The sequence below is a fragment of the Phyllobates terribilis genome, unplaced genomic scaffold (assembly GCF_046119375.1).
Source record: "Phyllobates terribilis strain yellow unplaced genomic scaffold, ASM4611937v1 Scaffold_9__5_contigs__length_417890890, whole genome shotgun sequence".
NCBI classification, from domain to species: Eukaryota; Metazoa; Chordata; class Amphibia; order Anura; family Dendrobatidae; genus Phyllobates; species Phyllobates terribilis.
Window position 1 is genome coordinate 240,297,361 of NW_027362769.1, and position 16,120 is coordinate 240,313,480.

The 16,120-nt window shown below is 46.1% G+C and overlaps 1 protein-coding gene across 2 annotated transcripts in view; it reads right to left on the bottom strand.

The window, feature by feature from the left end:
• Positions 1–16,120, bottom strand: part of PMM2 (phosphomannomutase 2) — a 22,443-nt gene continuing 6,323 nt past the window's right edge. For both annotated transcript variants that reach the window (XM_073647759.1, XM_073647760.1), the window contains exons 6-8: positions 8,821–8,896; positions 8,564–8,679; positions 1–545 (exon numbers count right to left, since the gene is read on the bottom strand). In XM_073647759.1, the coding sequence (XP_073503860.1) occupies positions 441–545; positions 8,564–8,679; positions 8,821–8,896 (297 nt within the window). In that variant the 3' untranslated portion in view covers positions 1–440. The remainder of the gene's footprint in view (positions 546–8,563; positions 8,680–8,820; positions 8,897–16,120) is intronic.

The window sequence follows — 16,120 nt, forward strand, 5'->3', positions numbered from 1 at the left end:
GTATGTGGGTGTATATTCCAGACTAAACTCGTAAATTTACAATGACTGTAACGTTCTGTCTCCAAGTATTGCAGAAAAAATGCTGCTGTAACAAATCAAAAACTGGAGGTTTTATTCCGCTTGAGGAAATTGTATTCCAGAGCTGAATCCACAGCTGGAGCGGTGAGGACCTTGTGCGGGCGATGTCCAGAAGCCATATGGTGTCCTCACACACTCCGCTCATTGACCATGTAGATGAAGGTAGTAAGGTGCCAGGGTGCAGTGACTTATACCAATGACTTCTCACACAGTGTAGTAACCGTGCAGTAATAACAAGTAGCATTCACTAAAAGACACAATAACTAGAAAATAATGAATCCGTCACCATTCATTAAACCACTAAAAGGGACGACTTCCAATCAACTCTCCCGGTATCGTCATTATCCTTCAAGTAGACTTGTTTACTGCAAGAACAGCTCTGTGCAAAGTGTCTGAGTGTCCGCAGGCGACGTCACAGAATGACCAATTGTTCTGGAGTCTGTGAAGATTTCATAGTCATTACCACCCTGAAGACAAAGCCAGAGAGGGGTTAGCGCTACCACCAGTCACAATGGTAATTCATGACTATGCTTCATCTGTGGTATGGGGTTATAACTTGCATTACCTGCTAGCTGTACAATAATTGATTATGGGACTATTATATTTCTGTGTATGTGAGGATTACAGATGGGAATGTGTCAGCAGAAAATCACTTATGACATGATCTTTATTAGAAAAAAAAAAAAAAAAATGTAATCTTGCAATTTTCACACTGGGCATTGAAGCTTGTCTTAAAACGCTCTGTCCTTTTAGGAAGAGTTTTCAGCAGACTCCTTACCATCCGAGGCAAGATTACAATAACAGGTAACACCGCTCTACACAGCTGATATCACCTATTCTGAATGATGGATCCTGTGTTATCACAACTGACCCCCCCTCCCATTGCTTCACAGACTCAATCTAAAGCCACAGCCCCGCTATCAGTATTTGGTCAGTATTTTATCTCAGGAGTGGAGGCCAAAACCAGGTGAGGAACAATCAGAGAAAAGGTATAATAGAAACAAGTCACCAATTCTGCATTTATCACCCACTCCTGGTTTTGGCTCCCACTCCTGAGAAAAAAAACTGAGAAAAAATACTGACCAAATACTGATAGTGGGGCTGTGAACTAAGAAGCAGAAACAGAATTGATCAAAATACTGACTAAATAGTGACCAAATACTGATAGTGGGGCCGTGGACTTAAAGATTGCATCAGGATCCGACCATTGTGGCTATGTACATGTGTTGTTTCCTGAAACAACAGGATGCTAGACTTTCAAATAGCCCCAGTGGCCAGTAAGAAAATTGTAAGATTTCTAATTTTAATATAGATTGTGACAAATATAAAAAAAAAAAAATTACCAAAAATATAAAAACACAAGAATCTGATATAAATAATGGGTTATTTTCTAATGAAACCTCTTGCTAATAAGGACCCTGAACCACCGCACTATAATGTGATGGGGAGGAACCATTATCACTCACAGTGCCATAGGGTTAAGCAATAGGATATGAGATTCAGATATTCAATCATGGAAGAGAATTTTTAGGATATGTTCTCTTGGGTGGGTACATTTCAGATTTTTCAAGTAGAAAAAATCTGCAGTTTATCATAGAGGATTTTACCAAATACACATGCTCTGTAAAAAAATATATGTACAACATCTACACGGAAATTGACCTTAAAGCGTGTACATTTATACTGTGGCTTTTCCCTGCACTTGATGAATTCTGCAACAAAATAAAGGAGTGTCCATCTTTCGTCACCAGGTTGTTTTAGGTGCAGCCACCACTAGAGGGAGCAGTTATTAATGACTAGTGTTGAGCCACTCCCGTAGTGTTCGGTTCGGTTCGGTTCGTCGAACACCGGGATGTTCGAGGAACTGTTCGTCGAACACCTTAGAACACCGTCGAACACCGTTAAAACCAATGGCAGGCAAACAAAAACACATAGGAACACATAGAAAACACCTTCAAAGGTGTCCAAAAGCTGACAAACTGCTCAGAAGACGCTTTCTTTAAAAAAGCCGGCCGGCAATTCAGCAGCAGCATACACCGGTACCCGACAATTTAGACATGAAGGAATAGAGCATCACACATAGATTAGATAGATAGAAACATGTCAGTCACATATATATGAAGTACAGTGACAGTGTTGCTTACTGTACTTGTCATTTAGTGTAAAGGATTTATTAAAAAAAATAATAGTGTTTTCATGCACCGTCTCTTTAAGAAAGCCGGCCGGCAATTCAGCATCTGTACCCAACAATTTATAACAGACAGAATAGAGCTTCACACATAGATTAGATAGATAGAAACATGTCAGTCACATATATATGAAGTACAGTGATAGTGTTGGTTACTGTACTTGTCATTTAGTATTAAAATAAAGGATTTATTATTAAAAAAAATTGGCGTGGGGTTCCCCTTAATTTTAGTCTCTAGCGGAGGTTAAGCAGACAGCTGGGGCAGATGTTTGAAGCCTGGGAAGGGGGGTAATACCCACGGAGCTTCCCAGGCTACTAATATCAGCCCCCAGCTGAATACCTAGCCTTTACTAGCTATTAAAATGGGGGACCCCCCCAAAAAAATGACGTGGGGTCCCCCCTAATTTAATAGCTAGCAAAGGCTAGGCAGACAGCTGGGGGCTGATATTAATAGCCCAGGAAGGGTGCCATGAATATTGGCCCCCTCCCAGGCTAGGAACACCAGCCATCAGCCGCCCCAGAAATGGCGCATTCATAGGATGCGCCAATTCTGGCACTTAGCCTCGCTCTTCCACGCTGCCCTGTAGCGGTGGCAGGGGGTAATAGGGCTGGGGTTGATGTCATCTTATAATGCCAGCTGACATCAAGCCCAGGTTAGTAATGGAGAGGCGTCTATAAGACACCCCCATTACTAACCCCATAGTCAAAGTTAAAAAAAAACACAACACCCAGAATAAAGCCCTTTAATTGAAATAAACACACAATCCTTTATTGTTCTAAATTAAACCATACTTACCGTCACGCCCATTCCAGCTGAAGCCAACGATCTCCTGCAATAAAAGAAAAATAATAAAGCAACATCATCCTTACCTTTCCATGGTTCCCACGACAGCTTCAGCTCTGCTACATCGAGATGACAGGCTGGACCGCAGCAGAAAGCTGCCATCCAGCCTGTCATCCCGCAGACACTGAGAAGCGCAGGCTTGCTTGCGCTCTGCAGTGTCTGGCTGTGACGGCATAAAGATGAGACGAGTTCATGTCCAATGAACTCGGCTCACCTCATGCACGTCACTGACAGCGTGGGAAAATTCTCATGCTGAAGCGCTGAGTGCAGGAGAATTCTCCCACGCTGTCAGTGACGTGCATAAGGTGAGCTCATGTCCAATGAACTCAGCTCACCTCCTGCACGTCACTGACAGCGTGGGAGAATTCTCCTGCACTCAGCGCTTCAGTGTGAGAATTCTCCTACGCTGAAGCGCTGAGTGCAGGAGAATTTTCCCACGCTGTCAGTGACGTGCATGAGGTGAGCCGAGTTCATTGGACATGAACTCGGCTCATCTGGATGCCCTCACAGATAGACACTGTGGAGCGCAAGCAAGCCTGCGCTTCTCAGTGTCTGCGGGATGACAGGCTGGATGGCAGCGTTCTGCTGCGGTCCAGCCTGTCATCTCGATGTAGCAGAGCTGAAGCTGTCATGGGAACCATGGAAAGGTAAGGATGATGTTGCTTTATTATTTTTCTTTTATTTCAGGAGATCGTTGGCTTCAGCTGGAATGGGTGTGACGGTAAGTATGGTTTAATTTAGAACAATAAAGAATTGTGTGTTTATTTCAATTAAAGGACTTTATTCTGGGTGTTGTGTTTTTTTTAAATACTTTACTAGAAATTCATGGTGGTCATGTCTAATATTGGAGTGACCCCATGAATTTTGGGCTTAGGGCCAGCTGATAATGCCAAGCTGGCCCTAACCCCTTTATTACCCAGTGAGCCACCGCATCAGGGCCCTGGATGAGTTGGGTACAGCGCCAGAAGATGGCGCTTCTATGAACGCGCCATTTTCCGGGGTGGCTGCGGACTGCAATTTGCAGCGGGGGTGGCCCAGAAAGCTTGGGCCTCCCTGCGCTGCGGATTCCAGCCCCCAGCTGCCTAGTTGTACCTGGCTGGACGCAAAAACAGGACGAAGCCCCACGTCAATTTTCTTTAAATTATTTCATGAAATAATTAAGAAAAAAAGGGCTTCCCTATATTGTTGTGTCCGGCCAGGTACAAATAGGCAGCTGGTGGTTGGGGGCAGCCCGTTCCTGCCTGCTGTACCTGACTGGACACAAATATAGTGCGAAGCCCCACGTCAATTTTTTTTTAATTATTTCATGAATTTCCTGAAATAATTTAAAAAAATTTAAGTGGGGCTTCGCACTATATTTGTGTCCAGCCAGGTACAGCAGGCAGGAACGGGCTGCCCCCAACCACCAGCTGACTATTTGTACCTGGCCGGACACAACAATATAGGGAAGGCCTTTTTTTTCTTAATTATTTCATGAATTTCATGAAATAATTAAAAAAAAAAATACGTGGGGCTTCGCCCTATTTTTGTGTCCAGCCAGGTACAACTAGGCAGCTGGGGGCTGGAATCTGCAGCGCAGGGAGGCCCAAGCTTTCTGGCCCCCCCCCCGCTGCAAATTGCAGTCCGCAGCCACCCCGGAAAATGGCGCGTTCATAGAAGCGCCATCTTCTGGCGCTGTACCCAACTCATCCAGGGCCCTGGTGCGGTGGCTCACTGGGTAATAAAGGGGTTAGGGCCAGCTTGGTATTATCAGCTGGCCCCAAGCCCAAAATTCATGGGGTCACGCCAGTATTAGACATGACCACCATGAATTTCTAGTAAAGTATTTAAAAAAAACACAACACCCAGAATAAAGTCCTTTAATTGAAATAAACACACAATTCTTTATTGTTCTAAATTAAACTATACTTACCATCACGCCCATTCCAGCTGAAGCCAACGATCTCCTGCAATAAAAGAAAAATAATAAACCAACCTCATCCTTACCTTTCCATGGTTCCCACGACAGCTTCAGCTCTGCTACATCGAGATGACAGGCTGGACTGCAGCAGAACGCTGCCATCCAGCCTGTCATCCCGCAGACACTGAGAAGAGCAGGCTTGCTTGCGCTCCACATTGTCTCTCTGTGACGGCATAAAGATGAGCCGAGGTCATGTCCAATGAACTCGGCTCACCTCATGCACGTCAATGACAGCGTGGGAAAATTCTCACGCTGAAGTGCTGAGTGCAGGAGAATTCTCCCACGCTGTCAGTGACATGCATGAGGTGAGCCGAGTTCATTGGACATGACCTCGGCTCATCTTTATGCCGTCACAGAGAGACAATGTGGAGCGCAAGCAAGCCTGCTCTTCTCAGTGTCTGCGGGATGACAGGCTGGATGGCAGCGTTCTGCTGCGGTCCAGCCTGTCATCTCGATGTAGCAGAGCTGAAGCTGTCGTGGGAACCATGGAAAGGTAAGGATGAGGTTGCTTTATTATTTTATTTTTATTACAGGAGATCGTTGGCTTCAGCTGGAATGGGCGTGACGGTAAGTATGGTTTAATTTAGAACAATAAAGAATTGTGTCTTTATTTCAATTAAAGGACTTTATTCTGGGTGTTTGTGTTTTTTTTAACTTTGACTATGGGGTTAGTAATGGGGGTGTCTTATAGACGCCTCTCCATTACTAACCTGGGCTTGATGTCAGCTGGCATTATAAGCTGACATCAACCCCAGCCCTATTACCACCTGCCACCGCACCAGGGCAGCGTGGAAGAGCGAGGCTAAGTGCCAGAATTGGCGCATCCTATGAATGCGCCATTTCTGGGGCGGCTGACGGCTGGTGTTTCTAGCCTGGGAGGGGGCCAATATTCATGGCTCCCTTCCTGGGCTATTAATATCAGCCCCCAGCTGTCTGCCTAGCCTTTGCTAGCTATTAAATTAGGGGGGACCCCACGTCATTTTTTGGGGGGGTCCCCCATTTTAATAGCTAGTAAAGGCTATGTATTCAGCTGGGGGCTGATATTAGTAGCCTGGGAAGCTCCGTGGGTATTACCCCCTTCCCAGGCTTCAAACATCTGCCCCAGCTGTCTGCTTAACCTCCGCTAGAGCCTAAAATTAAGGGGAACCCCACGCCAATTTTTTTAATAATAAATCCTTTATTTTAATACTAAATGACAAGTACAGTAACCAACACTGTCACTGTACTTCGTATATATGTGGCTGACATGTTTCTATCTATCTAATCTATGTGTGAAGCTCTATTCTGTCTGTTATAAATTGTCGGGTACTGCTGCTGAATTGCCGGCCGGCTTTCTTAAAGAGACGGTACATGAAAACACTATTATTTTTTTTAATAAATCCTTTACGCTAAATGACAAGTACAGTAAGCAGCACTGTCACTGTACTTCGTATATATGTGGCTGACATGTTTATATCTATCTAATCTATGTGTGATGCTCTATTCTTTCGGTTCTAAATTGTCGGGTACCGGTGTATGCCGCTGCTGAATTGCCGGCTTTTCATGTTTCACTGTTGGCACTGTTCCCATCGATTTGGGCAACCACTGTAATGCCACAACCACCATGGCTGTGGCATTACAGTGAGTGGCAGACAATCCCTGCATGATTGGTGCTCTAAATAGCGCCAGACATGCAGGACACGCTTTTGGTGCACGAACAGTTATCGAACATAACCTCGAACAGCCGAATTTTTTGCAAATCGTTCGGGTTCGTCGAACAACTCGAACACCGCCCAAAACAGCTCGAATTTGAGATTGGCGAACAGTTCTAGTCGAACACCACTCATCTCTATTAATGACGTCAGTATATACAATATGCAGTAAGTTCTGACACTCCCTCTAGTGGCCACTGCAGGTAACCCATATTAGCTTCCAAATCTAACACTGGAATGTTTCATGGCTCATACACACAGGCTGCGATGCCCAGACCGGTCACGTGGCTGCTGACCTCAACAAACAGACTTCTATATGCCTTTGAGGCTGTTAGTTTGGGTTAGGAGACACACGGTCCGTCAGGACGTCTGAATTCGCTCTACAGTGGGGATTTGCTGTTCTGTACTTAGAAATTAAAGAGCTAGTAAAAAATATTTTAATTATATATAATTTTAATTACAAATATACAAACCCTCACCAGTAGCTTAAGAAAGGAGCCTGGTGAAGACCTCAAGCCGAGGTAGAAACGTGCTGCTCTTGTGTCAATAACGTCCATGTACTAATTTAGATTACTCATCCGGTGAATTGCGATGTCTATACCATTCAGTAAAAAAGGCTAGTTAGGAAGGCTATAAAGATAGCAATAAGTACATGGTGGCGGTCTGGGGGCCTGAGGATCCCTCAGATCCCTTTAAACATGCCTGTCATCAGCACAGCCAGCTATGAATGAGGGTAATCTCTGCAGACGGTGAGATTTCCACAGGGTATAAATGATCTAAAGCTTATATATCGCACGAAGGGGGAAGCGTTCTGCTCATGGACAGCCCACACCTGACTATGGTTTGGAGCCAAATATTATGATACGGTGGAGTAGATTATGAAGGATGGTCAGTCTCCCTTTCTCTTACCAAGCCTTAACTAAACGGGCTAGCCTCTTTTGGTAACATATTATTAATTTTTAAATACATATATTCGTAGTTAAATAACATTTTTGCAATTGGGTTTCATTAAAAGTTGGCTTTTACAAGCTCTTTTCTTCCCTGAACAGTCAACTTTGATATGGTCATTTATTACTGATCTCTCTATGAAGTGAGGTGACATAGATGAATGTACTGTATGAACAGACATTACCGTATTTTTTCGGACCATAAGACACACTTTCCCCCCCCCAAATTTGGGAGGAAAATGGGGGGGCGCATCTTATTGTCTGAACGCAACTTACCGATGGTGGTGGAGCGGGATCGCAGGGCGGCAGCGGAAGAAGAGGTGAGGCGAGCAGTTATCTGGCTGGGGGCTGGGCCTGGTCGGGTACCGGAGCCGGTGTCTGGATGGGAGGCAGAGCAGAGTGAGCAGCTTTCCGGTGGCAGCTGCCACGTTCCTGAAGCTGTGATCTATAGGAAAATAGCCTCCGGAGCCGGCACATGCACTCTGCCGCTCCGGTGACCATTTTCCTGTAGATTACAGCTTCAGAAAGATGGCCGCGGCCACCGTAAGCCGCTCACTCTGCTCTGCCACTCCGCTCACAGCAAGACACCAGGCCCCCAGCACCCCAGGTACAAGCATTCCTCCACTTCCACCGGCTTCCTGAAGGACCCTGCCTCCTGTGACCCCAGCTCCACCGCCCCCCCCAGGTAAGATACCTATTCAGACTATAAGACTGACTCCCATTTTATAAAAAATATTTTCCTATTTTCCAACCCAAAATTTGGGGTGCGTCTTATGGTCCGAAAAATACAGTATATAGTGTTAGAGCCTGAAATGGCTCCATTCAGACCACAAAAAAACTACACTGAATACTCACTGGCATCGTCTTATCTCCAAAGAAGTAGATTTGGGAAAAGGCCTCATTTTCAAGAATTCCTAGGCAGTACGTCTTGTCCCAGCCACTGGGGAACACATCAAAGCTGATCTGACCACCTATTAATAGCAAAAGAAAGGTTGGTTCAAGAAGAATAACCTCATTTACCAGTTAGGGCCCTTCCTACTTCGGACAGTGCAAGGACAATAATTCTGTACAGTTATGTCCTGCGGGGCCTGAGTGACAGCTTCATACGTTACCTATAGAAAACGTGAGACCTTTTCCAACAAACTCCTTACGCAAATCTGCAACAAACTTGTCTCGAAAATGTTCTTTCTAAGAAAGCAAAAAGAGAAGAACCTTCAAATCAATCTGCTGACATTAATCATCTTTAAAGGGGCTGTACACTTCTGGGACAGCCTCTTCTCAATCACTGTTCCCCCAAGGAAAATAATAGCAGCTATCATTTCCTCCCGTCTGGTACCCTTTTAATACTAGGAAAAATGGAGAAAAACTCCTAACCAAAACACGGCAGAAGATCAGACATGTGAAATCTCACGATGTATCTAGGTACAAAGACCTGAGGTTTTGCAAAGAGGTAGCTAAAAATGAATACCTAAGATAGAAGTGGTGTTAGGATGGCCTGGGGTGAGGTACAAACCCCTACATGCGTTTCGCCATAGCTTCTTCTGGGGGTTGACACATTTCTCAGGTCTGATTTTGAGCCGAGTTTTGGTTAATTTTTCTCCATTTATCTTACCACTGTTTGGTGTTACTATACACAGAATTCAGGCTGCAAATTGTGTCAGTCACTGGGTGAGTGGGGTTCTTTGTCTCACACTCCCATATATTTTATATAATTATTATATTCATTTTAATTGTCCTTTATATATGTCTAATAGAGATTACTATGATTTTTGGTTGTCTCCTTCCATATACTTTGGATTTATATTCCGTCAGAGCAGAAATCCGCTCTCATGAGATCGTAAAGGCTGCAGGTACAATCTGCAGCAGTCACGGGATTCCACAATGTCACGTCCTCTGCTGGGAACAGTAATGCTGCAGGTATGGGAGTAGAGATTGTTTTTTATTTACTATGGGGCTCTGAATTGTCCAGTAGTGGACAACCCCTTTAAGCTGAGAAATCACTAGATGTAGCAAAAAAATAAAAATGAACACTTCATCAGCCACTCAGATTGGTTACATTATAATTGTCCACTCTCCTAAAACTGGAGTGGAGTGATGTCAAAGGCTACCACTAGAGGGAGCTTGCTGTACATGTAGGTTTTGTGGAATAGGCTCCCTCTTGTGGCTACTATAGGCAACCAGAATCTTACAATTTGACAATGGCTATGTAAAATGCAGCACTCTGCTGTCACCCCAGTTTATATTACGCATAGAGAATGAAATCCTAATCAAGCATCCCTAAAACTTAATCATTAGCTTTAAAAAAAAAGAAGACCTTGCCTTAAAAATATTTGGCAGATTTATACCGCAGCATGTGTATAGGGTTTCATTCACATGCATTGCTCTATACTGTAATTTCAGATTCTGCACCAAAACGATCTACATTTAATCTATGTGCAAATAGGATCTAAAAGTTCTTTCCATTACGTCCATCCTGACGGCACTATGGAGGTCGTCCTTCCTATTCTTTACAGGGACAGGAAATGCGAGAGGTTAAAAGCCCCTCCCACCACCCTCTCAGTGTTTTTCCTGTCCCTGTAAAGGACAGGTGTGTGAGAGGAGAGCGCACGAAGAAAAAAGAAAACTCACTTGGGCCCAGGAGGATCGGGGGGTTCCGGCCTCTCCTTCCCCTGTGAAGAAGTCCGGAGGCCGACACCCCTCCCCACCTCAGCCATGTCCAAGTCGAGCAGAGGAGCTCCTGGGGTCTCGAGCCGCTTCCCCCGGAGTGTGGGCTCTCGACTCGCGCCGGACGGAGACACCGCTCATATGCACAGAGCGGCCGGCGGAAGTTAGGCGCACTTTCGGTGACGTCACCTGGGAGCGCGGACCATCCTCTTCCGGTCCCGGAGTGCGTTCCAGCGTGGAATGCAAGGCGGTTTGGAGGAGACATGAGGACCAAGGTAGGATAACAGCTACCTGGAGTCCGTAAAGGGGGGGAAAAATCCCAGAAAGCTGCACCATGGTCTGTGGCCCCAAAGGAACAGTCCCCGGTATCTGTGAGTAAAACACAGCGTATGAGGGGGCTGGGGGAGGGGAGAGTATTAGTATAGAGACTAATACGCCTATATTGATATTAGGACATGGCAACACCTACCCCATCCAAGGAGAAAGGATCAGTGAAGCCTAGGAGATGAGCTTTATGTAATAAGAAGCTTGGCGACCCCGGCAAGCCTCTATGTACAACCTGCACCTCAAAGATAGTTAGGGAAGAAAGATCTACCCTTCTAACCGAGATGAGATCCATGATTAGAGAGGAGGTGCAGGCTTCAGTTTCCAGCCTAATTCCCGCTCCTACAACTCAGCCGGGTCCCTGCGCCAAACGACCCAGGTGGGAGATGGAAGTGACGCGCCCCTGGGCCTGTGCTGAGTAGCGTTGCGCACGCGGGGGCCTACCCGTAGCCGGATCTGATAGGGGTAGTAGTTTCGTGGCGGTGACCCGGTCCGTGCCCAGGGAGTCAAACTAAGTGGCGGTGCTTGTCAGTAGATGTTATATTGCTCGACTACGCCACCCGTTGAATGCGGTTATGAGACCGCCGCTGCAGGGCAGACCGCTGAGGCCGGTGGTACAGTTGTGCAGCGTAGGTGGTATAACCCCCAACGGGAGGGGTATGGCCTCAGGGCAGCGGACGTGGATGATGAAACACTCAGACGGTGCGGTGCTGTTCAGGGTCTTTACTGGTGGCAAAGGGTAGACCCTCCCGGAGTACTGGCTAGCGAACGGGGCCTGGTCAGTCCGTGAGCAGATGGAATCTCCCCTGGCCAGGCGGAGTTGTAGGCCTCCCCAACTAATCGTACTCTTCTGGCTACCTTGCTAGAGGCGGGTAAAAGTAGCCCACGTCCCTGAGTGTACCGTGTGGTGCTCACCCGTATGGCCGGTGACTCGGGGCCTTCTGGTAGCTTCCGCTCCACGACGGCGGTGCTGGTCCCTTGCGTGTGACCGTGCCTTCGGGTTTCTTGGCCAGAGGACCTGAAATCCCCTGCCGGTCGGTTTCTGCTGCTGGGTAAGGATTCGTCCCCACAGCCTCGGACTCCGGGTCTGGTAAGAACTCTTCAATCAGGGCGAGCTCTACAGCTTCCAGCCCCTGATTCCTTTTAGCACTGCTCCTACTGAGCTCCTGATCTTTCTTTCCTATAGCCGCTCCTCTCCAGACCAGACTATGTCTCTGTCTGGGACTCCTCTTCTTCTCTTCTCCTCTAACCCTGCCTCAGCCCTAGTTTTATATAGGGGAAGTTCTTCCCCTCCCAGAACTGGGCAGGAGGTGTGGCATGCATAGGATTCCTGACCAGGAGACCTCCCACCTGCTCTCAGACGTAATATTGCTATTACTGTGGAAACCAGACCCCTGGGGTGCCACAGAAGCAAGTTCTGAAGATGTTCTGGCCCCTTCCTCGGATCCAGAGGAAGAAGGGGAGGTGGTGTCAGATACTCCAGAGATAGGGAAAAAGATACTTATTTTCGTCAGAACATACAGATAAACTCCTGAAGGCTGTAAGAAGTACCATGCAAGTTGAAGAAACCCAGAAGAATCAGTTGGTACAGGACGAGATGTTTGGCGGATTGCGGGTTCAGAGACAGAGTCTTTCCTGTAAACCACCATATCCAAGAGATTATCCTGGAGGAATGGGAAGAAGCAGAAAAAAGGCTGGTGGTGCCCCGAGATTTCAGGCTCAGACTCCCCTTTGAACCAGAGGACATCAGGACCTGGGACGAGGTTCCAAAAATTGATATTCCGGTGGCTAAGGTAGCCAAGAAGACATCCATTCCCTTTGAGGATTCATCAAGTCTAAAAGACTCGATGGATCGGAAGGCAGACGGACTACTTAAAAGAGCCAGGGAAGCGTGGGCGGCAACAATGAAGGCAAACATAGCTGCCACTTCAGTAGCGAGATCCATGTATCTGTGGATCGACCAACTGGAGGAACATATCAGAAATAAGACTCCTAGAGAGGACATAATAGATTCTCTACCATTGTTAAAATTGGCCATGGGGCTTATGGCGGACGCTTCCGCCGAGTCAGTCAGGTTCGCGGCTCTATGAAGACGTGGTCGGGGGATGTTCAATCTAAAAATAAATTATGTGCCATCCCATTTTCAGGTTTAAGGGTATTCAGGCCAATCCTAGATGATATCTTGGAAAAGGCTTCCGATAAGAAAAAGGGATTCCCTGAGGAAAAACCTAAAAGATTTCAGTCCTTTCAGAAATCCAACCCACCCCAGAGACAGGAGTATCGAGGGAAGGGAAAAACTGGTAGATGGAGCTACTCTAAATGAGGTACAGCCCCTCTCTTTGGTTCCAGATCTGAGTCCAAAAGGCAAAGACGCCATGAACCTGGGGGGGCGTCTCAGTTACTTCGCCAGAAGTTGGGCAGGGATAACTCGGGACCCATGGGCTCTAAAAACAAAATTTCCCAGGGTTATGCCCTAGAATTTATTCAACCGCCACCCGAAAGGTTCAGTCTAACAGACCTCCACTCCCATTCTTTAAATGGTCCCATGCAGACATAGATTCAGGACCTCCTGGATTTGGGAGTCATAGTGCCGGTTCCCTAACAGAAGATAGGTCGAGGGCATTATTCAACATTGTTTACAATAAAGAAACCCTCGGGAAAGTCACGCACGATAATAAATTTAAAACTCCTGAACCACTGGATAAGGTACAAGCGTTTCAGAATGGGAGTCGATAAAGACAACTATCCCGTTAATAGACAAAGATGCATTCATGTGTACAATAGACTTAAAGAATGCGTATTACCATGTTCCCATTCACCCCCCTTTGTCAAAAATTCCTCAGTTTTGCAGTAAGGGTTCAGGGAAGAACTTACCACTTTCAGTTTCAGTGCCTTCCTTTTGGCCTAGCGTCAGTGCCGAGAGTCTTCACGAAGCTGATTTCGGAGGTTGTTGCCTTCCTGAGGGAAAAGGACATCACCATAGTATCCTATCTAGACGACTTTCTTCTGATAGCCAGCTCAGAAAAAGAACTTCGGAGTCACCTGAACATAACCACCATGACTCTTCAGGACCTAGGCTGGATTATCAACTTGGAAAAATCGAATTTGATGCCAGGAACCAGGAATTTCTTCAGGGTTGTTGACCAACAGAAATCCAGGCATGCTCATCAAATTACAGAGAGCTACGTGCGATCTGGGAGGCGCTGAAGCGCACCCAAGCTCGGTTAAAGAATCAGCATGTGAAGATTTTGTCAGAAAACATGACTGCAGTTTCCTTCCTACGGCACCAGGGGGGCCCCAAGGCACCAAACGCTCCAGGACCTAGCCACAAGGATTTTTTCCTGGGTTGAAAGAACGATCTGGTCCATTTCGGCTGTACATCTAGGAACCAAAAACATAGCGGCAGACTATCTAAGCAGACAGAAGATCTTACCAACGGCTTGGGAGCTAAACAGCGAGGTGTTCCGGCAGTTGTGTGTCCGTTGGGGATTTCCCCAAATAGACCTTTTTGCAACAAGGAAAAATGCAAAGGTCAGGAGTTTTTTTTTCCCTAAATCCAGCAGACAGACCAGAGGGTGTGGACGCCTTGAATCACAGTTGGAGCCTGAGTCCAGCCTATGCATTTCCCACTATAGCATTAATATCACAGACTCTTCAGAAGATTCAGGAGAACCAAGCAAAAGTCCTCCTAATAGTACCCTACTGGCCGAAGAGGAGTTGGTTTTCCCTGCTGAGGAGGATGGCACAGGACGAACCCATTCTTTGGCCTTTGAGAGAGGACCTCCTCAACCAGGGCCCGGTATTTCATCAAGATCTAAAGAGATTCCAGCTATCAGCCTGGATCCTGAAAGGGAGATCCTAAAGGCTCGCAGTCTCTCGGACCAAGAAATATCCACGACGCAGGCAAGTAGAAAACCAGTCACCTCTGCAATCTATATGAAGATCTGGAGAAGGTTCTGTACTGAGAGTGGCAATGCAGAAATAGATTCTTCCCGCCCCAACATTCATAAAATATTAGATTTCCTTCAGGTGGGATTTAATAAGGGGTTGAGACCCAGTACGCTGAAGGTTCAGGTTTCGGCCCTAACGGTATTTTTTGACTATCCCTTAGCATCTCATCCGTGCGTGGTCAGATTCCTAAAAGCCATCCAGAGGCTAAGACCCGGAATTAAGAAATCTTTTGCTCCCTGGGATCTAAATTTAGTCCTTAATGCTCTATGTAAACACCCATATGAGCCAGCGGAAGATATTTCTATTGCAAATCTGTCCCTCAAACGGCTTTTCTAGTGGCGATAACTTCGGCGAAGAGAATAGGGGAAATACAGGCCCTCTCTATTCCGGAACCTTATCTTCGTATCTTAGATGACCGTATAGTGCTTAGCTTTAACCCAGCTTTTAGACCAAAGGTTGTCTCCACCAAAAATCTTAATCAGCAAGTAATTTTGCCCTCATTTTGTCAAAACCCTAGGAACCCCAAGGAACAGTCTCTCCATTCCTTGGATGTGTGACAGTCAGTAATTAATTACCTTCAGGCGACAAAGGGTTGGAGACAGGACCAAAATTTATTTCTCCAATATGGGGGTAAGAATAGGGGGAAGAAAGCTTCAAAACAGACTATAGCCAGATGGATTACTTCTACTATCTCGGGGGCTTATATTTCAGAAAATAGACCTCCCTCTAAGGAACTGAAGGCCCATTCCACCAGAGCAGTTTCCACCTCTTGGGCAGAGAGAGCAGGGGCTTCGGTGAAGCAAATCTGTAGTGCAGCCACATGGTCTAAAATAAGCACCTTTTGTAAACATTATAAGATGCTGTCTCAGGTCATCAGTTGGGGTTCGGCCGAAAAGTTTTACAGGCTGTGGTCGTGGTCCCTCCCTAGAGTTGCCATACTTTGGTATTCTCCATGGTGCCGTCAGGATGGACGTAATGGAAAACCGGAATTAGTCTTACTGGTAATTATGTTTCCAGGAGTCCATCCTGACGGCACAGTTAGTTCCCTCCCTTCTTGGTATATTGCAATGTACATCCTAAAATGTATAAAAATTAAAATAAACAAGATTTAGCATCCATCCAAGTGTGGTACTTGAAAAACCACTGAGAGGGTGGTGGGAGGGGCTTTTAACCTCTCACATTTCCTGTCCCTGTAAAGAATAGGAAGGACGACCTCCATAGTGCCGTCAGGATGGACTCCTGGAAACATAATTACCGGTAAGACTAATTCCGGTTTTTATATGGGCTGAATTTCAGCTGAACATACGTTCATTGGAATACACACACATATATACATATACGCATACACTACACACACTGCTCAAAAAAATAAAGGGAACACTTACACAATAGAATATAACTCCAAGTAAATCAAACCTCTGCGAATTCAAACTGTCCACTTAGGAAGCAACACTGATTGACAATCAATTTCAC